This window comes from Mesoplodon densirostris, chromosome 6 (assembly GCF_025265405.1).
Source record: "Mesoplodon densirostris isolate mMesDen1 chromosome 6, mMesDen1 primary haplotype, whole genome shotgun sequence".
NCBI lineage: Eukaryota > Metazoa > Chordata > Mammalia > Artiodactyla > Ziphiidae > Mesoplodon > Mesoplodon densirostris.
In genome coordinates this window covers 1,573,487-1,596,835 of record NC_082666.1, presented here as the reverse complement: position 1 = coordinate 1,596,835, position 23,349 = coordinate 1,573,487, and the positions used below count along the sequence as shown (strand labels likewise).

The window sequence follows — 23,349 nt, the reverse complement described above, 5'->3', positions numbered from 1 at the left end:
GAGGAATGGGGATCCTCAAAGAATGAGGAGTCTAAGGACTGAAGTGGAATGACCGAGGCTGGGATGCACGTCGGGACACAGCTAGGAAGAAGGCCTGGGGCGTTACTGAAGGTCTTAGGGACTCAAAACTAGGGGTCTGGAGAGCTAGGCGATAATGGGGAGGCCTCCCTGTCCCCAGCTGTGGAGTGAGGGCTGGAGGAGAAGGGTTCTTGTCATTCTGACTTGAGACGGCTGACTTCACAGGATCTCACCGGTCAGATGGGGGATACACCCCGGGGTGCAGGCCAGCGGCGGCCTATGCGAGGTGCCCCCGTAGGGCAACGGGAAAGGGGCCTGAGAGGCTGCCGCGACCCGGAGGGGAGAATGCGGGGGTCGCAGCTGCCAGGCCGAGCGGCCGGGGTCGAGTCCCACGCGGGGGCGCGCCTCACCTCGCACGTCCCCGGCCAGGGCCCGCCAGGTGGGCGCGTAGCCGATGCAGTGGCCGCACCACGAGGAGTAGAACTGCACGAGCCACGCGGCGGAGCTGTTGGCCGTGGCCCCGCGCACGCTGCCGCTGTCCAGCACCCACACGGCGTCCTCGCCCGCGCGGTACAGCCGCGCCGCGCCGCCCGCGCCCGGCCCCGCCGCCGCCGCCAGCAGCACGAGCAGCGGGGGCAGCCGCGAGGGCCGCGCCGGGGGCGGGCGCCGGACTCGGGCCTCCATTCCCGCCGGGGCTCCCGGGCTGCGCGCCGCCAACACCGACGTCCCGGCCGCCGCCATGTTGGGAGCGCCGCGCCACGCCTGACCTTTCACCCCGGCAACCGCCGTCAAGTGCGCCGCGCGCGCCCGGCCCCGCCCCCAACGCCGGAGACCAGGCCCCGCCCCCAGCTCCGCCCACGCCCGGCCCCGGCTCCCAGGCGCCCCTCAGTCCCGTACCCTGAGCGCCAGGCACCGACTCGCCCCTCCTCCAACCTCCTGGTCACGCCTCCTGCCCCCGCCCCTGAGCTCATGGCCCCTCCCCAACCGCCTGGCCGCGCCTTCGGACCCCGCCCCCTCGCGTCCGGCTCCGCCCCTCCATGCCCCGCCCCTACTCTCACCGCCTCCGCAGACACACCCCACTCCCCACCCCAAGCTGGGATGGGGTCGCCAGATTTAGCAAGTGAAGGTACTGGACGCTCAGTTAAATGTGAATTTCAAATAAACGGAGAGCCGTTTTTTGTTTTTGGGTTTTTTTTCGAGAGTTGTTTTGAAGTCTAAGTATGTATCATACCTGAAATGCAAATTTAATGGGACATACTTAGACTTCAAAACGATCCGCTGTTTAAGTGAAATTCACATTTTACTGCGCGTCCTGTGTTTTCTCCGGCAACCCTACCTGCGGCTTCAGAGGGTCTGCAACGCTGACCTTGACTTTTTAATATGGTATTTTAACTCATAAAATGTAACAAAACACCCGCACAAACTCAGATGTGTTACAGAGGTAAGTTTTAGAACGTTCAGGGGTGACTTCTCCGTGCACCTAGGAAGTAAAGATTCCTATGGCTTGTTTGCTCAATCTAACAGCAGACCTGTTTTTTCAATTGCTATTCCTAATTGTTTTATGCATATCAAGATTTTCTCTGAACTGTGTGACCAAAACAGAAAAGAAAGGAAGTGGACAACAGAGCGGACGTGAGTCAGCATCCGTCATCCCTTGGCCTGGAAGGTCAAATTCTCACATTCCAGGCCACCTCATTCTTATGCGTGATTGTTAAATATGTAAATGGTATGATCTGAACACAAACTACATTTATAGCAATGCAATCCTCTCTCTGCCCTTTACATTGTGAGGTTCTGTGTAAGATTTTGTCTGAAAAGAGCTTTGTTGTTTTTGCTTCAGACAAAGGTCAGAAAACCCTGGATAAGATGATCCAAACCAAAGGGCCCCCGGACGAGGCACTTCCGCCCCCTCCCCACTCATTCTTCCTGCCTTCCTTCACTAACATTTGCTGGGCTTCTGCTCCACACCAAGCCCTGGAGACAAAGCCAAGCCCAAGTGCCCCTGGGTCTGCGTTCCAGGAGAGAGACCCAAAACAAATAAACAAGTAAGGTGAAGTTAAGTGCTATAAAAATCAGTAATCAGTAAAGCAGGGCGGGAGGAGGGGGCTCTTGCACACACTGGGTCAGGAAGTCCTCTCTGAGAAGGAGAGAGTGGGTGAAGGAGGTGAGGAGAGGCAAGCAGCCCAGGCAGAGGAACTGCATGTGCAAAGGCCTTGAGGCAGAAGGGGCGAGCGTGTTGGAAGGACAGCAAACCAGGGGAAGAGAAGACGCTGGAGAACCTTGAGGGGCCATCGCCGCCCTCCAAGACACAGAAGGGCTCAGGCAAGGGGCGGGCAGTGGTGCTGGTGAGAAGGGTTAGACTTCGGGTATGTAGGAAGGTAGGACACATGGTGGGTTAAATCCAGGGTATGCGACAAAGAGGTCACATTTGCCTGCAGGGCTTTGGCTGGAGCAGCTGGAAGAATGAAGCTGCCCTTGGCTGAGATGAAAGACTGCAGGGGAGGGGAGGGGAGAGCAGTGCAGAGGTGAGAGTGGAGATCAAAGTTGGCCTGGCCCTGTTGAATTCCAGAGACCTTTTCAACATCTGCGGTTGGTGTCGGGCTCCTGGTTGGCTGCGTGAGGCTGGGGCTCAGATGGAAAGTCGGGGCTGAGTGAGGTCCCCACAGGAGGAAGCGAGAGGGCTGGCCACATGCTGAGCCCTGGGCCTGCGGCTGCAGGGCTGAGCAGAGGAGGGGACAAGAGGAGCAGTGGCTGGGGGCGGGGGCGGGGGGGGAGAGAAGGCAGAAGAACGTGTGAAGATCAAGACGGAGCGGCGAGTGGATTTGGTCTGGGGGGTTGGCTCATCACCCCCCCCTTCAGGCTGGGAGGGATGGCCACGAAGTCCTATGGTGACTGCTGAGCAAACAGACCAGGATCTGGTCATGCAGTTGGCAAAGATGGTCAAGGCCAGGCTGTCGGGAAGGAGTCTAGGCCTCACCTGTACACCTGCTTCACTCTTCTAGGAGGGGCTTAGCTTTTTTTTTTTATTATTATTTGTTTGTTTTTATTTTTGGCTGCGTTGGGTCTTCGTTGCTGTGTGCAGACTTTCTCTAGTTTTGGTGAGCGGGGGCTACTCTTCACTGTGGAGCGCGGGCTTCTCGTCGTGCCTTCTCTTGCTGTGGAGCACGCAGCCTTTGTAGTTGTGGCACGTGGACTCAGTAGTTGTGGCTCACGGGCTCTAGAGCACAGGCTCAGTAGTTGTGGCTCACAGGCTTAGTTGCTCCACGGCATGAGGGATCTTCCCGGACCAGGGCTCGAACCTGTGTCTCCTGCATTGGCAGGCGGATTCTTAACCACTGCGCCACCAGGGAAGCCCGAGGGTCTTAGCTTTTGCACACTGTCTTGATCTGCTCAGGCTGCCGTAACAGAATGCTGCAGACCGGGCAGCTTAAACAAAAGACATTTATTTATTTCTCACGGGCTGGACATCCGAGATCAGGGTGCAGGCATTGTCAGTTTCTGGTGAGGACTCACTTCCTGGCTGGCAGACGGCCAGCCGCTTCTCACCTGTGCTCACCTGGCCCTTCCTCTGTGCTGTGTGTGGACAGAGGAGAAGGGGCTTTCTGGGCTCTTCTCGTAAGGTCACTAACCCCATCGTGGGGACCTCACCCTTATGACCTCATCAAACCCTGATCACCTCCCAAAGGTACCTCTTCACACCATCCCATTGGGGCTTAGGGCTTCAACATAGGAATTCTGGGGGGAACAAAATTCAGGCCTTAGGAGATACTCAAGGCCACTTGGAAGGACCGTGCCCCTTCCCTCCCCAGATTCAAGTCCCACTGTCACTCACAGCTCTTTCTTTAGGCCTTGTGTTCCCATCCAGACACTGAGGGGGTTGGAGGGGAGGTCTCTGGGACCCCTGCTCTCTGGGGCAGCCAGTGGGCCTATGTGCTGCTTTAGCGCAGCGCTGGGAGGCTGCACTGTAAAAGCGACGCCAGTTTCTCAAATCCAAAGGGCCTCTGGCCCTAGAACACACGATTGATTTAATGACAAGTTCTTAGGAAAAGCATGCATTGATTGTACAATGCAGCCAAATGCAGAAACAGTCAAACAAGGGGGTGGGGTTGTGTCTGACAAGGGTAAAAACTTTCGAGGATTAGCCAGGCCCTGCTTCCCTGCTGAAGCCTGGCGCCCCCTCCTCGGCACCCTCCTCAAGTCTGCTCCTCCTCCCTGCTGGAGAGCCACCTGGATTTTGGGGCACTGAGACCCACCCCAGCAATTGTATGTGCTGCTAGTGGGGCGGCACGTATCACAGATAATTCTCAGATTTGTGAGACGCACTCTGAGTTCAAAGGGATTGAAATGTCGGCAAGTTTTGCATCTTAGAGCTGATGAAATGCGATATTGGTATTCCTGTTTTACAGAGGGGAAAACTGAGGCTCGGAGAGCCGAGTGCCGTGGTTAAGGATGCGTGGAACGTATGTGGCAGAGGGACTCTCAAACCCGGGTGCCCCCAACACCTGGAGGGCCAGCCCGTTCTGACGCCGGTGACAGAGGCAGAACCCCCTTCCCAGCCCTGAGTCTCCTCCCTGGTCATCATCCTGGTCACGCCAGCTAGTGTCCGGCTGAATGGACGTGAGCCCTGGAGGGCAGGGCCAGCTGTCCCTCCTCTGAGCGCCCCCCCCCCAGATGGGGGAAGTTCTGCACGAGGGTGAGGGAAGAAGTGGGCAAACTTCACCTGCAGCCCCGGCCCCAGAGCGGGCGCCGCCTTCCACACCCCTTCAGCCGGCTTTGGTGTCGTGCTCAGCTGGTTAAGGACACCAGCCGTTCTCCGGAAGACTTACAAGGAGGATTATTCCTGAGTGCTTGCCACATGCCGGGGATGGAGGCTGGCGGGGACAGGCTCTCCTCTGTGTCCTCACAATGACACGGTAAAGAGGGCAGTAACGGTAGTCATGGAGGCATGGGGGCGGGTGTCCCTGCCACCCCCCCAGGAAGTAGAGCAGGACTTAGGACGTGGCTCCTATAGCATAATTAAATGCCCACGTGACCACCTGGATGGACACGGCTGCTGGAAAGGCCCCTCCAGGTGAGCAGCAGGCAGGGGTGGGGCGCAGGGAGCTCCCGAGGGAGGGCCAGGGGTGCAGGGTGTCCGTGTGTGTGTGTGTGTGTGTGTGTGTGTGAGATTCTGCCCTTTCCCCTCAGCCTGCAGTCAAGTTTTGCAAACACCACTCTTGCTCCCAGCTGTGCTCACGGGGTGTCAGAGAGGAGACCTTGCTTGGGGCAAAGGGGACAATGGTTGGGGGACAAGTGCAGAGGAGCAGCTTGGCATTTGATGGCTGGCATAGGGTGGGCGGATAAGACAAGGGACGGGGGACAAATGTGGGACTTGCAGCCCCTCTGGGACCTCGCTGCTGAAGGGAAGCCAGCGAGTGTGGGATGGGACTCCCTGACTGCTTGTTGAGCGCTCGACCGAAAGCCTTGTCCCCCAGCTGCAGGCCGACCTGACCCCGGGGCCCCAGCTCCCTCTGGAAGGCCAGTGTGCTTGCCTCCTGCCCGGTGGGAGCCAGACACCCCGGGCATGGGAAGGCACCATCCCAAAGGATGCGGCGTGTTGCTGCAGGTGTGCGGCCGTCACCCCCAACCGCTCCCGTGGCATTCATCTGTACGTTATAGAGAGGCTCTTACGGCTGCGCAGGGCAAAGCACCAAAAGGACTCGTAAAGCTCGTCTGATGATTTGGGGTTTCAAGCGCTGGAGGTGAGTTTTGGGCATTTTATGCAGGAGGGAACAGCTGAGTGGGGGAGCTGAAGGAGACAGATCCCAGGAAAATTCCATGAGGGGTTTAACGGAGAAATAATCATTTCCTATGAAAGATAATGACTTCTCTGGAGGCTGGTATCAAGATTTATTGGCCCAAAAGGTTACAGGGATTGGAGCCAAGGTGAGACCTTGGAGGGAGTAATCTTGAAATTGAAGTCTTGCCCCAGGTCAATACATCTGAGTGCCACAGCCCTCAGCTCTGCACACATGACGTCGGCTGAGATTAAATGCATCCAACACCTTCGGTGGACGTACTTCCTCCTCCGGCCGGTCATTTTACAGCCCCGTGCTCCCTGGATCCAGCTGTCACAGGAAGGCGAGGCCAGGGTTTTCATGAGTCCCCCTTGACCAGACTCCCTTCAAGGGTGAGGGGCCACGGGCTGAAAAATGACTCCAGGGGCACAACAGCCTGCTGGGCACCCCGGGAGGCCCTCTGTCCAGCTGCAGGCGTGGCCACACATCACACAGAGCCGTCAGCCCCAGCCCATAGCGACCAGACCTGAGACTATCGAATTTGAGGCAAATGTGCAGGGTTTCGATGTGGGAGATTTATGACCATGCCAGACGTGTGTGCGTAAAATAACGTAATTTGTCTCACACGGCCTCGTAAAGCCAAAAGGGTCAGCAATAAATAGAAAAAAATAAAAAATTACAGAATAATTTGTCAGAAAACTAATAGGAAATCAATAAGAAAGCTGTAGTTCAAAATTTCTTTTGAAATTGTGTACTTGGAGAATGAACACACATTTTCCCCCATGGACCCAAACTTCTTCTGTGCTCTAAGGTGGGCTTGGGAATATCGGGGGGGTGGAAATCAGCATGAACTCTCGTAGATGGTGCTTCCCGGGACCATGACCCTGTTCTCGGCGAGTTGGAGGTGTGACGGAGGCTGGGCTGGTGAGCTGGTCCACCCAGACCTGAGAGTCGGCCCCAGAGGCTGGAGCCTGGTGAAGGGCTGTAGGGGGCTCCTGCCTTCACACAGGGACCCTGCAGTATTCTATGGGGTCTGAGAGGCAGCCCCTGGGAGCTTTGCCAGACCAGCTTTGGAGATGCTGCCCACTCAAAACTACAAGCGTATGAAAGTCTGGGTCTCCCCAGGGTCCATAAATGTAGTTAAGTGAATGAGTCCCTCTCCTAAAGCTGGATAAGCAGCAGGACATTTTAAGCCAACACACCGTTTGCTTGATTCCCCGTCAAGCAGGTATTTTCCAACTTGAGAATTGTAGATGGAGGATGGATGGACGATAGATATAGTTGATATAGGTAGACGACTGAGAGATGATATAAATGATAGATGATAGATAATTAAATAGATGATAGATGAGTGATCATTGATGTAGATGACAGACAGGCAGAGAGATTGCTATAGGACATTGGAAGTAACTTTCAAGAGATCCAAGCACAGTATAAGTGATCCCCATCTCAAGAAATCCTAACCACATCAGAAGTTATAAAAGAACTGATTGTTGGGCTCATTGAAAAGCCACTTTTCCAAGTGCACAGACGATACAATCCAGGTCAAAAATATTGAAAATAGTGAAATGAGAGACCCCCCATCAGGACAAGTATGTTGAGGAGATACTGCATTGGTTTCTAGTGAATTCCCTGGAGCACAAGCTCAGATGTGTTCTCACGTTAGAACCAACACACACACTATCCAGCTTTCTGCTCATCCTGAGGAAGGCGGGGCACAGGCCCCCACTGTGGCCGCAGACAACACTCAGGGAACTGGCAGACAGGATACCAGGGCCGGCCACTGTCCGAGTCTGTGCCCTGGCGCCTGTGCTTCTGCAGGGCTGCTCCGGATGAGGGGTGAGCTGGCTGCTGGGACCCCTCAGAGCCCATCAGCGGCTTGTGGGACGGCTGCTGTCGGTAGAGGTCGGTGCTGCGGTGGCCTGTCCTTCAGCCCGTGAAGGTCAGGTGCCCTGGTCCTTACACTGAGCCAGTCCCAGAGCCACCCTGCCCAGCCTACTGAGGCCCCCGTCCCCGAGGGCCTGCACCCAGAGGTCTCGCCTTGTCCTCCCAGCTCAGCCTCTCCCCAGTTCCTTCCCACAGGAAATCATCTTTATGCTTGAATCAACATTAACTTCCTGGACGCCTGCCTGAGTCTCGTGCTCAGAGAGGCAGGCACTCATCAGGGGACACCTGGAGGCCCGTGTGGCCCGAGGGACGTCCCTGTAGGAGCACCTCGCGCAGGGGCCCACATGCCGAAGCCCTTGGAACCCTCCGGGGCCTCGCTGCATCGCAGAGGGCTCATTCGATGGCCAGCCAGGCAACGGGCTTTTGTTTCTTCCACGAGGCATCCTGAGCACCCTCGGGGAGGCCAGGGCCCACCCACCCCCAGAGGACAGGCCGGAGGGTTGGCTGGCCACAGGTGAAGTGACCTTCTGCCCCTGAACTGCCACCTCCTCTGATCTGCACACAGGGGACACACACTGATCTCCCAGCCCCAAGTAACTGGCTGGACACCATGGAGGCACCAGGCCCTTGGCCTTCATAAGTCAGAAGCAGGCAAACATCTCCATGGATGGTTTCCCAATGAGGCAAAGCTGAGGTGCGTGTCAGTGCAGGCGTGACCCCAGACTCAGCACCTGGCCTCCCCGACCCACCAAAGCCTTTCTCTTGGCCTTTGCTGAGGCCCACGGCACCCTGTCCTGGCACGTGTGCTCCAAGTTGGAAGGGGGGCCGCTGGACAGCAGTGGGGCCTCCAAGGGCTGGTGGGGTCCCTGCGAAGGCCACTCTTGGGGGACGAGCCCCTTTCCAGGATGGGGGCTGCCTTCTGCGTCCTCACCCCCAGCTTGTCGCTTTGGGGTGCTCAGATTAGAGACTGGCAGGTGGCCAGCCCTGGGGGACTTCGAAGCTTGCTAGGAGGAAAAAGGGCCTCCCGGGGCCATTTTAATCAAGATGGAAGGGAAGGAGGTGGTGCCAGTGCGGGGTCATCAGGAAGCTCTTGATGGCAAAAGCAGCTCCGCTTCCGCCCACCCCAGGGCCCCCGGCCCCTGCCCCAGATGACTGAGCCTGGGCCAGGCCCCTCTCATCTGCCAGGAGAGGCTCTTCTGCTGCACACCGGAGCCAGTAGCCCCGAGGCCAGGCCTGCGGGAGAAGGCCAAGCCGTCCCGGCCGGGAGAGCAGCCCACACCAGTCCTGAAGGGGGGTGCCCGGCAGCTGGGTGGCCACCCATGCACCACCCTCTGTCCTCCAGCCAGGCCGGCCTATCTGCCCTGTCTCCCTGTGCCCTACAGCGGCCCAGGGATGGTGGCGCCCCCATCCCCATTCATTCAGCAGATGAGGAAACGGGCTCAGAGAGGGGAGGACACACCTGGGCCAGTGGCACAGCTGGGACGGTGCCAGAATGTGCCTGTGCTCCTCCCACTGGGCCAGGGCCGCTCTGGCCTCTGCCCACAGCCCCGTGGGCCGGCCAGCAGAGCCGGGCCCCGCCGGTGCCCCCAGTGTCCCCTCCCCTCCTCCCCTTGGCAGGGCCAGGTGCGCAGGGCCCAGCGGCTGTGACCCAGTGGCCACGCAGCACAGGAAAGGCTTTATGGCGAGCACCAGGACCAGGGCTGCCCCTGACCACTCACTGCGGGACTTGCGGGTTCTCGGGGCTCCTCTGGGGGCGGTGGCTGCAGCCTGTGCGGTGTCGGGGTGCGCGGGGGGTGCGAGGAGGCCTGGGAGGGCCCCTCCGGCCGCTGGCTTGTCCCAGGGCCCTCCTCCCGAGTGGCCTTGACTTCGGGGCTGGAACTCGACGAGAAACAGCACAGAGCAAGCTGGCCCATCTCCTCTTAGGAAAAGCGGGAGGCAGGCTTCACAGGCAGCAGGCGCGGCAGGGCGGCCGGCAGCACGGTGGACAGCGCGCTCGCGGGGGTGGGCACCAGGCTGCGACAGGGGGTCTTTGACTCGCAGGAGCCCCACACCCTGTTGCTAACAGTCCCCATCAGGTGCAGACATGAGGCCCAGAGCTGGGGGGGTCCTTGCCTGAGGACGCCCAGGTCCCTGAGCTGGAACCAGAAGAGGGGCTGTGGAACCCGGCAGCCCTGGGCCCCCCTCCTGCAGGCTGTCCTGGGGCAGGCAGCACCTTGGTCTGGTGGTCAACCGTGCAGGTTAACAGCGCAACTGCTAACCTACCCCAGCTGCGTCACAGAGTCCAGTTCACTCCACCCTCCCCCCGCCAGGTGAGACCGTTGGCATCCCTAACTTACAGGACGGATGCTCAGCCTGGGGACAGGCGCCCGACCTGCATCCACACGGCCTCCTTCCCGCGACAGCAGCAGGAATGGGGAGCGGGAACCAGGGCGCCCTCACGGCTCAGGGATCCCAAGGGGCTGGCCTCTCCGAGGAGCCCAGGGCGTGCTCTCTCCTGCCTCGGCCCCTCCTCCACCACCGCCCCCAGGAGCTGAGTAAAGCCCTGGCCCCGCCCCTGCTCCAGCCTCACCCCCCTTTCCCCCGGGCCCCCCACCTCCGGGCCTGGAGCACCTTCCAGCCACTGGGGGTCTGGTTCCTCCTCCAGGGCCCGGCCAGGGCCGCCTAGTTCAGGAAACCCACTTTGCCGCCCGTCCCGCCCTCCACCCGACCCCTCCAGAGTCCCTTTCCACCCTGGGTCACGGATGTTTTTACAAGGGACTCGCACATTCCCACAAAGCAGCCGGGTGACAAGCGTTTCCTGGCCAGAGGCTGAGCCCCCAGGCCAGGTGAGAGCACCCACCTGAGGCAGCCTGCTCCGGGCCTGAAGCTCCTGCCGCAAGAGAGCCCTGGACCTCTGCAAGGAGAGGATGTCCTTCTGCTGCTTCAGGAGAAGCTTCCTCTCTTGGTGGGAGAACAGGTGGATGTGGCGCAGGTACCAGGTCTCCCTCTGAACCAGCCGGAGGAGAAAACGGCGGCACGACCCCCCGGCCCAGCACATGCTGGATGGCGAAGAGTGTCGGGGGAAAGCCCGGCTCTGGCGCCGTGCGGGAACCCTCCCTGTGCCCCTCCAGATGCCCCTGCCTTTCTCACCCTGCTCAGCCGGGAGGCCCCACGCACTCTGGCCCTCTCTTGGGTTTGGCCAACAGGAGACTCCGGCAGGAGGGAAGGCGGGCGTTCCCCGGGCGCCCCCAAGCGAGGCTGGCACAGGCTGGCTGCACCCCTGCCCTAACCCCTACAGCCCTCCCTCGCCAGGTGCTGGGCTCTGTCCCTTTGCTGAACCATCCCTGACTCGCCCCTGCCGTGTCTCTTGACAGCACACCCCTCGGCAGAACCTCCCTGCCAGGAGCACGCCCCCCGTGGGAGGTGACAGCCGTCACAGGTCAGAGGAGGAAACTGAGGCTCAGCAGGGCTGGGTCCCTCGCCCCAGTGGTCAGGGGCCCAGACCCAGAGTCCACCAGTGTCTCCTCCTGCAACACAGGACCCCAGGGTCACCACCTCATGTGATAACTGGACCCCTTCTGAGGCCTCTTCGCAGTTCCCTGCCGTCCTCCCATTGCCCCCTCTGCCTGGAACGCCCCACGCCTGCTACCCCACCTCCCCGGTCCACAAAAGTCATCTAGGATGGAGGTCAAGTCCGCCACCACCCCTCACTTCCCAGCTGAGGGTCCCCAAGCAAGGCCAGCCCCAGCCCCAGTTTCTTCATCTGTATAAAGAGCATGACCACCAGCCTCCACCCCACAGAGTGTCAGGAGACCAAAAGGAAAGGACACCAGTGCAGTGGCCCCTGACCCCATTTTCCAGTTGAGGAAACTGGGCTCACAGCAGCTGGGAATCCCCTCTGAGGTCAGGCACACCCAGCCCGGTCACTGCTGGCTGTGCCAACCCCTCCGGCAGCCCCACGAAACACACACTGCTGTAGATTTCCCATAATGAGGCTTGAAAAGGCCCAGGCACTGTGCTCACGTTCCCAGCCCCAGTAGGCCAGCGGGACCCCCCTCGGTGTTGGCCCGGGTGGATCCAGCCCTTACCAGCTCCCACTCAAGGTTGCTGAGGGCCTGGTGCTGCTTCTCTGCCGAGGCCACCAGCACTGCATAGCTGCTGGTGCTATTCAGATACCTGGGAGAGGAGATGGACTGACTGCTGACCTTGGGTCCAGCAAGCAGGTGTGAAAACCGCATGCCTGGCAAGGTCTGGCGGTCCAGGTGGACCTGGCATGCCCTCTTCCCACAGCAGGGCACTGGGAGGAGGCGGCCGTACGTGGGCAGGCGGGGAGCCCCGGGTGGTCTGAGCACCCCAGCCCAGGCTGTCAGTCTTCCCACCCCTCACGACCACCTTTGGGCCTGAGAGAGGAAGGGAGGGCAGCGCCTCCCACCCTGGTGCCCCCGCCCAGCCAGAGGGCCCTTTGGGGATGGAGGGGGCAGCCATCATGGAATAGAAGACCCACAGCCTGGCACGATCGTAAACTGCCGGTGATCTTAACTGGAAGGAACTATTCGGAGACCAATACAGGAATATCACGAAGCTTTAAAAAATGCTTTCTCGGGCTTCCCGTGTGGCGCAGTGGTTGAGAGTCCGCCTGCCGATGCAGGGGACACGGGTTCGTGCCCCGGTCCGGGAAGATCCCATATGCCGCGGAGCGGCTGGGCCCGTGACCCATGGCCGCTGAGCCTGCGCGTCCGGAGCCTGTGCTCCGCAACGGGAGAGGCCACAGCAGTGAGAGGCCCGCGTACCGCAAAAAAAAAAAAAAAAAGTGCATTCTCACTGACGACAATTCCACTTCCAGGAATTTACCTTAAGGAAATCGCCTCTGGGATGGTCACATCTCACGACACAAAGTTGGAGACACCCCCGGAGGTCCAGCTATAGGGGTTGGCTAGGGCGATTGTGTTGTCTCTACGAAAACTCAAGTTACAAACAATATGTGCGTCTATTCCCAATGCTGTTTAAATAGCCATGTGTGCATTTGCATCAACAAGAGCTGTCAAGACAGACTGGAAAATGAGCAGAGATTATCTCAGAGAGGTGGGACTATGGGTGGTCTTACTGTCTCTGTATTCACTTTTCGGTACTTCCCCTTTTACCTAACTTTCTGTAAACGCCCATCACCTTACGCAGCAGCCCTTTGCCCGGAGGACCGCGGCGAGGACCGCGGGCGGGGCCGGCGCGGCGCGCATGCGCTCACCCTCGCCGATGCTCCAGCCAGGCCAGCTCCGCGCGCGTCTTCTCTTCGAGCGCCTTCTCGCGCAGGCGCAGCAGCGCGGCCTGGTGCTGCGCGCGCAGTTCCTCTTCCTGCAGGCTCTGCTCTGGCATCTGGAACGTGAAGTGGCGGAGCTGTGAGGGCGTCACGCTCTGAGGCCTCGTCTGGCTCCACTGCGGTGGGGCAGACGACCGGGCTGCGTCACCACCTCTGAGCTTCCAGGCCGCTTGGAGACCAGTCTCACCGAGTGGGAGCAGCACGCATCCCAGGGAAGAGGCTGCCGCCTCCAGGGAGCCTTCCCGGACTGGCTGCCTCATTCTTCGCCATGTCACGCCCCCCTTCCCGTGGCAGGGTACCACCCCGCCTCCCGACTGTTGGTTTCCGAAGGCAGGGCGGGGTTCTCATCGTCTTGGCCCTGCGCCCAAGCCAGACCCTTGTTTGTGCTCTAGAAGGGTCAGGAAAGGCTGGGCCACCCTCCCTGAAATGTCCCACCAGCACTGTCCCGGACAGCCCATCCCGAAACACCTGTTGAAATGCCTGCCCGTCACCTGCCACCGCAGGCGTGAGGAAGGGGCTTGAGCAGATGTCAGTTGGAAGGGTGGGTGGTACCCACGGCAGGGAGAGCCTCCCTCAGCCCAGGACCTGCACTGGAGGCCCCTGGGTGCAGGCTCTAGGAGAGGTGGGCCTCAACACCTGCTGGCCCCAGGCAGCTGAGGGAGGATTGGGTCTGATACCCAGTGCCGGTGCCACCGCTGGGTCCCACTAGCGTGCCCCTCCCCCCGGGGCCTCTCCTGTACCTGGAGGATGGGGTTGTCCCAAGGGTAGAGCCTGGCCAGGGGCAGCTGGGAGGGGGTGTGGTCTGGTTTCCGTTCCTGCACAGGCTCTGAGGACAGAAAGCAGGCGTGGTCGGGTCACGTAGGGGCTCCAGGGGCCTTTTTTTTTTACAAGAGGACCTCACAGAGCTAGGATGTCTGGGCTGCCTAATGCCCACACTCCACACACACATAACCTTCATGCCAAATCTTCAAGAGGCCATGAAACAGAGCAGGACCCTATGGTCCTTCCTCGCCATGTCCTTGGCCTGCCTTTTGTGTGTAGAAAAACTTTTGTCAAAGAATAAATTTAATCAGAGAAGTGAGAAAATGTGGAAGCAAAGGAAAGTAGTCAAACAGGACAAAATAATAGTTTAGTCATTAAACAAATTTAAGGACCTTTAGTTCTTCCTCAAGGGCTATAGATCATATTCTGAGCTGTATCCTGTGAGCTGTCTTATAGATACTGAAACCCCCACCGGGTGGAAGAAGTTAACTACGCGATGACCAGGCTGTAGCCATGACATAAGCTGCCGCAATTCTGAGAACTGGCCACCACTGAAGACTAACTGTACATAAAACAATCAAGGGCTTCCCTGGCGGCGCAGTGGCACTCCTACTGCAGGGGGAACGGGGTTCAATCCTGGTCTGGGTAAGATCCACATGCCATGCAGTGTGGCCAAAAAAAAAAAAAAAAGCTTTTGCCCCTTGATAGGCAATGGGGAGTTGGCCTTTGGACATGAGTCTGCCTTCTCCCCCCAGTTGCTGGCCTTCGGGATAAAACAACCTTTCCTTTCTACCAACACTTGTTTCTCGAGTATTGTCTTTTGAGGGGTGAGCAGTATGAGCTTGGACTCGGTAACAAAAGAATTTGTCTCCAGCAGACCAGCACTCCCTGAAATGTTAAAGGAGGTCCTTCAGGCAGAAGGAAAATGATGCCAGAGATGAAAATCTGGGTGACCGCAAGGAATGAAGAGCACCAGAAATGGAAAAAATACATATATATATATATATATATATATGCACACACATGTACACATATATACATACATACACATATACATATACATACGTGTGTATATATACATATAGATAAATATACTGATATATAAATTTTAAAAGATTGTTGAGTGTTTAAAACAATAACAATGTATTGTGCAATTATAAAATAAAGTAAAATGCATGACCACAATAGCCTAAAGTCCAGAAAAAAAGAAATGGAGGGCTGTAAGAGCCTCCTACACTAGGTGAGCCGGTGGAATGTCACGTGAAGGTGGACCACAGGTACCACTGTAAATCCTAATGCAACCACTAAGGTAAGTTATAGCTCATAAGCCATCAGCAGAGAGAAAATGGAATCATAAAAACAAACCAAAAAAAAAAACTAGTTTAATCCAAAAGAAGGCAGAAGGAGGGGAAAAAAAAAGAAGGACAGTTGAGACAAAAGAAAATAGCAAGATGATAGACTCAGAGCCTGACAATACTGATAATTCTGTTAAACGGAAATAGCCAAGCATTCTGGTTTAAAGGCGGAGATTGCCAGATTGGATAAGACAAAGAGCAAGATCCAGTTAGGTGCTGCCTGCAAGAAACACACCTGAGATACAAAACCATACCTCGGTGAAAAGTGGAAGGCTGGAAAGGATAGACCAGCCAGCGCTAGTTATGGGGAAGATGGAGTGGCGGATAAATAGCAGACACAGCAGGCTGCAGAGCAGAGCGGGTCACTGGGGACAGAGAGGGTTCTTCCATAAGGAGAGTTGTTTTTTTTTTTTTTTGCGGTACGCGGGCCTCTCACTGTTGTGACCTCTCCCATTGCGGAGCACAGGCTCCGGACGCGCAGGCTCAGCGGCCATGGCTCACGGGCCCAGCCACTCCGCGGCATGTGGGATCTTCCCGGAGCGGGGCACGAACCCGTGTCCCCTGCATCGGCACTGCGCCTCCAGGGAAGCCCCCATAAGGAGAGAAGTTTAAAGGAATCACTTCACCAAGAGCGCAGGACAATCCTAAATGTTGACGTGCCTAATACCAGAGTTTCTTTTCGAGAGCACATGGAACATCCGCCAAGATAGACCCGCATCTCAACATATTTAGGCTCATATGACCACAAGGAAATTAAACTGGAAGCCAATCGCAGGAGCAAAGCCTCATGGGGAAGTGACGTGCACGGCTGGGGCTGCGCTCACACCGTCCGCCCCCACCGGCTCAGCCAGGGCTCACACTCCCAGAGGTCTTGCTGCGCTGTCCCTACAACCTGCATATAAGGGACCCCTATTTGCCAACACACGATGCAGTAAGGGGAGCTGAGCCGGATATTCACGGGGCCAGCACTTGGGAGGCCTCAGGGAGAACCTCTCAGAGGGACAGAGGAATGGAGGTGGGCGTATTGGCAAACCTGGGGGGAGTGTGGGGTTGCCTGTTCCCCAAGGGGCAGGGACAGGCTGTAACCAGGACCTGGGGGAGATGGTGACGGCCACCCTGCAGGTCTGCCCAGAGCAGGGCCGGAGGAGCTGAGGCCCTCTCTGTCCCAGAGCAGGGCAGACGACCCACCTGCACTCTTCCTTACTCGGCCACAGCCCCACTGTTGGGCTGTTTCACTGCGTGTCTAACCGAAAGCTTTCTTGCTGTCATCCAGGCTCACTGCCCCCAGGTTTGGGTGGGTGGGGATGGTGGCCTGTGCGTGCCCTTACGAGCAGGAAGCAGTGCTGCCCGATGGTCAACCACATGGTTCTGGCATCAGACACACTTAGTTTCAAACCCCAGGTCCACACTCCCCATGTGGCCGTGGGCAGGTCGCCCCATCACTGGGCCTCTCTGTTGGGTGCCTGACCCAGCCGCCCCCTCGGGGCCCACGCGGGGAGTGTGCTGTGCCGGCTGCTGCGTGGCTGGCTCTGAGGACTGTCACCTGCCTGAGCTGACTCGTCCGCCCCACTCTCCTTCCTCGGGACTCAGAGAGGGCGCGGCCACGTCTCCACCCGGGCGTGGGTGTGAGCTGCCGGGTGAGGAAGCGCTGCGGCTCACACTGCCTGTCTGAGACCCCACCCGGGCCCCCCTCTACGCTGGGAGGGGGCCACACCTGGGTCTGACTGTCACGGTGCTCCCAGAGCTCTGCAGCTCCAGGTCCGCACACACCTGTGGCTGCTCCAGCTCCAAGGCCATTCCTGGCCTGGCCTGGGTCGAGTGTTTCTCCATCAGCCGCTGGGAGGGCAGGAAGATGGTGTGTGTTGTGGAGCGGGGACCAGGCAGCCTCACAAGCAGTGGGCCAGGCGGGGTCCCAGGGAAGCGCCCAAGGCCGGGCAAGTCTCCAACCTCAGGGGCCTCGTTTGTCCATCCTCCATGGGGGGCCGACAGACCCTCCCTGCCCCCCAGAGAGGGCTGGACATGGCAGGGGTGGGGGTTGGGTGGCAGGTGCCTAGCAGAGGGAGCACGGCCAGGCCTGGAGCACCACCTGGGGGATGGGATGCAGGGGGGTGCAGTGCGGCTTCATGGACACCTGGGAAGGAAACCACAGCTCTGCATTCCGCTGCTGTGGCCACAATTACTCAGCAGGTGGGATGCTGGAAACAGGCAGAAGGGGAAGGAAGAAAGGGAAACGAAACGGGGCCAGGTGTGCACACACACACGTGCACAAGCATGCACATGCTGCCTGGGGTTTGGTTGCTCTCCTGGGAAGGCCTCCCTAAATGTACTGTGAATACATCCCATGAACAGTCCCTGGACCAATGACCCAGAGAAGAAAGAGTCACTTCCCAGAAGGGTCGTCACATGCCGCTAGATCACACATACCCTGTCCTCGCCGGGGCTGGGTACCATCTTCCCCTTTGCGGGGTGCTGCTGGGCCGGGGGGCTGGGCAGAGGGGGGCTCGGAGGCTCGGCCCCTTCCCTTCTGGGGCAGACCCCCCGGGACCCTCACACCCCAGCTCCTGAGCTCAATGGAGAGCCCGAAGCTCAGGTGCCCACAAGCCCGGGACACGGGAAGGTGGGAGGCCCAGGCTGTCATCTGTCACCCAGCCAGGGGTCCCCAGGACACTCGTGGAAAAAACGTCCTGTTTCTGCTGTAAAACGGGCGTCCCCTTCAGCCTGTCCTCCAGCCTCTGCGGGCAGCTGTGCTCTGCCCTCCGCGGCACACCCTCCCCGGCCTGGCCTGTGCTTCCCGCCGGCCCTTCCACAGGCTTGGCCGGGCAGCAGGGCCGGCGCTGCCCCTTGGCAGGGAGTGGGGCCAGCCTGTGGCAGCCCCGGAAGGGTCGGCCGGCGGACTCCCAGCCCATGTCTCAAGAGCAGCTCCCCCAGGGCCTCCGCATCTCCCAGACCTCCAGCTCCGCCTCCTGCCGCAGAAGGGCCAGCGCCTGTTCCTGCTTCCGCCCGTCCAGCTGCGGGGAGGGCCCAGCCTCAGGGCTCCCCGGGCCCCCCGCCTGCTGCCCCGCCGGCTCCCTGGCAAGTCCTCAGCTCAGAGGGCAGGCGGTGCCACCTCCAAGAACAGGAGCCTTTTCGGAGGGTCCCCCGGAAGGACCCCTCCGTCCAGCCCACCACCTTGCTCCCCTGCCTGCGGCCTCCCGCCTCGGCTGGGCCGGTCCCAGGGCTTTCTCCCTCTCCAGGCTCTCCTCCCTCCCTCTGATTTCTACAGTTCCCTGCCTGGGGCCTCTGCCGCTCAGCCAACCCCCAAACAGAAAGGGCCTAAAGGTGACACACCTTCAGGGACTCCAGAAAGCTCAGGGACTTCTGCCGGGTGTCGGACAGCAGACCTGCAGAAACCACGAAAAGGGGCGGCTGAGCGGCCTGCCCTTGCTCAGCCTCAGCCCTGGGCCTGCAGGGAAACACGCTGGGGAGGGTCCCTTTCCTGAACCTCCAGGGAGGGTGGGCAGGCCTGCAGCCTGCGAGGGAGGGAGACAGAGGCTGATGCATGGCCCCACCCTCCCAGGTGGGGAGGGGATCGCCCTGCCTGACCCTCGGCCACACTCCTCTGGGAGCAGGGACCCCAGTCTGCAGACACGTGACCAGGGCCAGGAACACAGGCTTTGCTGCCAGACAGGCCTCAGCTCACCACGCATCCGCTGGGTGACCTGGAACAAAGCGCTAGCCCGTCAGAGCCTCCACGGGGACATCCCTGTAGTGAGGTGATCTAACACCTGCTCAGCACGGGTAGCCGTTACGGGCACAGCCCAAGGCCTCCCTGGGATCTCTGGGACTGTCCAGAGTGCGGGCACAGAAACCTCAGGCTCCCCAAGGGCGGCCGAGGCCTTCTGTTCCCCTTTGGTGGCTCCGAGGACCCATCCTGGCCCTGCGGAGGCTGCCTAGGTCAAGGCGGGGGTGGGGGTGACTCCCTAGTCAGAGGGTGGGGCGGCCGGCGGGCTCCCTCCTTGCCCCGCCCTCCATCTTCTCTGCCAACCCCAGTGACAGCCGTCAGAGGAGGGCACGCAGGACGGCCACTCCCTCCTGGTGGCTCTTGGACAAGCTCCTGGGTCGTCACTGGCTCGTGTGCCGAGAAGGTAACTTCCTCCCGACTGTGCCCTCCTTCCCAGAGCAGAGTGGCTCAGCTTTCCACACTAGAGCGGCCAAAGAGCTGTGAACATGGCTAAACCTGCTCCTGGGCGTTTCCACGGCTGCTGAGGAAACTCTGAAGCACCGAGCCCAGGGGAGGGGCAGGGGCTCTGGCCACCTAGCGTGCTGAGCGCTCGGGGTGACGCTTGGCGTGCTCTTTCCTGCTCCCAGCTGACTGGCCACGTCGGGAAATGAAGACACTTTGCAGAATTCCTTTAAGGTGTCTGTTCTGAGCTGCAGTTCCCTCGAGAAGGGAAAACTCCTCCCTTGCTTTTGTCTGTGGCCCTCGAGAGAGGGTGAAGCTGGAGAAGGTTCCCGGTCCCGCACCGAGTTCCCACTGACCCTGCTCCAGGGGCCCAGGAGCTTCAGAGACCTGAGGCCCCCAGCGCTTCAGCCCACAGAGGGGAGTTTGTGGTCATCTGTGGCCAGGCTGGCACCCCCGACAGGTCACCAGGGAGACACGGGCTGCATGTCCCTGAGCTCTGAGCTGTGACCCAGGAGAAAGCAAGCCGTCCCCAAGGGGGGCGTGGCCCTGGCTGGCTGAGCAGCTGGCAGTCACCCTGCTGAGCAGAGGATGGCGGCGGCCTTGCTCCCCAACTCTTGAGAGCAATCGGGGAGGAGCCCCAAGAATCCAGCACGACCTGCCCCCCAAGAGCGTCTGGTGGCCGTGAGGGTTAACACACACCTAACACGTGGCGGTGAGGCTGAGGATGAGGACAGGTGTGTTCCCGGTGATCGGGCTGTGGTCGGGGAACCCCGGCCTCAAACCAGAACGAAGCCGACGGGGCCCCGCCTGGGTGTGAGGCCGCCGTGTCTGGGGGCCAGAGCCTCCCTGTCTGACCACAGCCGGCAGCTGCCCGTGCCGCTTGCATTTAAACTCAAGGGAAACAAAAATGTACAATTCCACTCTTCGGTGGCACTGGCCACGTCCCAGTGGCTTCACAGCCACATGTAGCTGGTGGGCACCATATCGCAGAGCCCAGAATTGAGACCATTTCTCTCATCGGAGAAAGTTCTCTGGGACACACTGCCGCCAGCGGTGAAAGCTGGAGCCTGGCCGACTCATCTGGGCTCGAATCCCTGCTCTGCCAGTTACTGGAGGGAGGTGACGGGTGCTTCTCTGAGCACTGGGGTCCTCCTCCGTGAAGGTGGGCGTGAGGATGGGACCTGCCCCGAGGTAGGGTGAGACCAACGAGACCTCGTGTGTGACACGCAGTGCCGGGCCCAGGGGCCCTCGGGGCCCTCAGGAGGTCATTCATGCTTTCAGCGAATGTCCCCCAAGTACTCCCGGCCTGACAGGCACCGTTCCAGGAGCTGGAGCTGCCACGAAAGCCAGGCTCTCAGGTTCCTCTGGGCCACAGAGACAGAGGCACGAACACGAGTCTCACTCCCACCAGGCACGCCGAGCAGCAGCACCTGACCCAGCCCAAGTGCTCCCTGGGAGGCTTCCTGGAGGAGGCGTCTGGCGGGAGCGCTGCGCAGGCACCCTGGTCTGTGCTCACTGCTTGGCCTCGGGCTCCTGAGATCCTGCTCTCAGCCACTCCAGGCAGGAGCAGCTCAGATTTCAGATGATTCTTTGGGGCTGCCTGTAGCCTCAGGATAGAGAGACCCTGTCAGAGAATTTCAGTCCACAAATGCACTGAGAGGGGCGCTGCCCAGCCCTGTCCAGAGGACGGCGTGAGGGCAGCTGGGGCTCCGGCCCTTCACGCAGGAGGGCCTGAGGGCTGAGATCCCGTTGTCCAGCCACCTCCCCGCCTCCCTGCAGCCAGAACTGGGAGAGCAGCTGTTTTTTTTGGAAGATCGGGGCCCTGGGCCTTCTGGGGCTCATGGGGGGACGAAGGGGCCTGGCCGACAGCTCCGCCCACTCAGACCTCAGAGGCTCCTGGAGGATGTCCTCGTGGGAGTGGCGGGGGGGGGGATGGAGCAGCGCTCTGCCCCGTCTCTTTTCCCTGGAGGGCACAGCAGGGGTGGGTGGGCCCCCTGGTGGCCAGCCAGGCACCCTCCCACCAGGCCGCTCCTTTCTCAGGAGGGCTAGGGCCCAGCCCCTTGCCCGGCCAAGAGGTACCCCTGGGGAAAGGGCAGCTCTGCACAAAGGGGTTGCTGACCTCAGTTTTCGTTTGCCCTTGCCCTGGTACCCAGGCTACCACTCGAGGGGGTGAATCATGGGAAAGCTCGCACCGTCCCCACCTCTGATGTGTGGTCCACCATCCAGGGACTTTGTCCTTTCAACCGGCAACTGACGGTTCTCCCCTTAGGGATGTTGAGAGGATGCGCTTCTCTGCCCTCACCATGGGGTCCAGGCGGGGCTGCCTGTCCCCCGAGGCGCTGTACCACCTCCCTGCCGCCACCCTGGGCATCGCCTGCCCGCCCTGCGTGGGTGGACACAAGTGCCCGGGGCGCACGTGGGCTGTGCGTCCCAGGAGGAAGCAGTGAGCTGGCGCTGGGGACCAGCAGGAGTGAAAGCCGAGGGCACTGCAGTGCTCGGCCCACCGGCTTCTGTCTTAGCTCCCTGAGTCCCCGCGTTACGCCATTTTACAGACAGGGCGCAGCTGATGGTCCAGAGGGGCCAGGGCTGCCCGAGCTCTCCCAGCTTTCTGGAACAGACGGCGGTGCCCAGGTTCCCGGCTCCAGCTCAGCCAGAAGGACGGAGAGGGGTGGATAGAGACCCGGCATCTGAGCCCAGGCCCTGGTCCCAGCCCGTCCCTGGGCACCCCAGGCAGCTCACTGCCCCTCACTGGGCCGCACTTCTTGGACGAGGAGGGGCTGGAAATGTCTACCCTCTTCCGGGTAGATTCTTCCCCTGGGTACTTATTGGCCAGGACCTGACGTGCTATGTGTGTGCTACGTGTGTGTCTTCTGACCACCTGCCCCACCGTCCCCAAAAGGCAGGCACCTCGAGGGCCGGGCCTGGTGCCCAGTCAGTGCTAGGCTCAGCAGGTGCTCAGCGAGCTTGTTCTGAATACAGGGAAGATGAACCAAGAAACGAGGGGGCTCCCCAGCAGCCCCTCCCCATGCTGGGAGAGTCTCCCAGAGCGAGGGGCAGGGGGATGCGGTGGCACAGAGCCTCCTGCCTCAGAGGGCCCGGGGCCCCTTCTACACACACACGCACGTGCATGTGTCCAACAGCACACATACGCCCCACCCCGGTGGGCTTGAGGAAGCCTGGTCTGCAGGACCCCTTGAGGGCTTTGGCCCAAGCCCCTCGCCCTGCCTGGCCTGAGGGCCCTCTGTCTTCCAGGGAGGGGCAGGTGTCTGCCAGGGAGGCCGCTGCCGGGCAGCCCCTTGGGAAGCTGCTTGTCCACGAGGGGTCTGCCACACCTCATGCTGCAACCCCAGGTCTGTGGGACGCCAGAGCCCAGGGCTGAAATTCCTCCCTCCCCTCCCCTCACCCAGACACCCGGGGGAAACACGGGGCTTCTAACTGCCACCGGGCCTTTCGCAGGCCACTGACCCCACACGCCTCACTGTCCCCCTTGTGAGATGGGCGACTCCAGCTGGCCCCGTAAGGAGGTGCAGGTTTTATCTGGGGCTGCTCCTGAGGGGGGCAGGGGTTGGGGTTTGTTCCGAATGCACCTGCAGTGCCGAATTCTCCTACAGACAGACGTGAGCACGTTTTATTCCTGCTCTTAAAACTTTTGAAGAAAACCAACTGAAAAATGAGGCTTAAACGGCAAATCACATCCCAGGCCTTTCAGAGTAGTGCTCGGTCCCCAGCACCGTGCCAGGGACCTCCAGCTGCCCCCTCCCTGAGCCCCCACTGGACAGAGCATCCCACAGGCCAGCCCATGCCCCACTCCGCACACGCTGGGGCTTAGGCCCAGCCTGCTGCCACGAAGAAGGCCTGAACCCAGGAGGGCACCAGGCGGGAGCACCCCCCGCCCCTGGCCCTGGCTACGCGCCAGCCCTGGGGCCCTGGGCAAGGCTCCTCAGCTATAATGGGGGAAAACCCTTCCGCTCAAAAGAGAAGGCAGAGGCTGGGCCCCGGGGGCAGAGCTGTTGGTGAGACAAGCCATTGACACTCGGGGGAGCAAACAGGCACAACAGAAGCACGGCAAGAGCGCAGAGCAAGCGGCTGGGGCCT

The 23,349-nt window shown here is 60.1% G+C and overlaps 2 protein-coding genes and 1 long non-coding RNA gene across 3 annotated transcripts in view; 1 reads left to right on the top strand and 2 right to left on the bottom strand.

The window, feature by feature from the left end:
- The window catches only part of QSOX2 (quiescin sulfhydryl oxidase 2), a 29,580-nt gene extending 28,784 nt beyond the window's left edge, over positions 1-796 (bottom strand). Inside the window, exon 1 of the mRNA XM_060100812.1 lies at positions 429-796. Within this exon, the coding sequence (XP_059956795.1) occupies positions 429-759 (331 nt within the window). The 5' untranslated portion in view covers positions 760-796. The remainder of the gene's footprint in view (positions 1-428) is intronic.
- A 1,191-nt stretch (positions 797-1,987) lies between these two features.
- On the top strand, positions 1,988-6,388 carry LOC132492262 (uncharacterized). Its single transcript, XR_009532800.1, has 4 exons — positions 1,988-2,063; positions 4,425-5,089; positions 5,624-5,759; positions 5,990-6,388. It is a non-coding gene; the product is annotated as an uncharacterized LOC132492262 (long non-coding RNA).
- A 3,213-nt stretch (positions 6,389-9,601) lies between these two features.
- The window catches only part of CCDC187 (coiled-coil domain containing 187), a 32,152-nt gene continuing 18,404 nt past the window's right edge, over positions 9,602-23,349 (bottom strand). Inside the window, 16 exon segments of the mRNA XM_060101884.1 lie at positions 9,602-9,817; positions 10,054-10,668; positions 11,750-11,837; positions 12,904-13,031; positions 13,716-13,801; positions 16,640-16,722; positions 16,807-17,105; positions 17,517-17,616; positions 17,691-17,932; positions 18,041-18,100; positions 18,420-18,472; positions 18,772-18,790; positions 18,881-19,021; positions 21,557-21,708; positions 21,795-21,862; positions 22,734-22,859. Coding sequence (XP_059957867.1) covers positions 9,602-9,817; positions 10,054-10,668; positions 11,750-11,837; positions 12,904-13,031; positions 13,716-13,801; positions 16,640-16,722; positions 16,807-17,105; positions 17,517-17,616; positions 17,691-17,932; positions 18,041-18,100; positions 18,420-18,472; positions 18,772-18,790; positions 18,881-19,021; positions 21,557-21,708; positions 21,795-21,862; positions 22,734-22,859 — 2,476 coding nt within the window.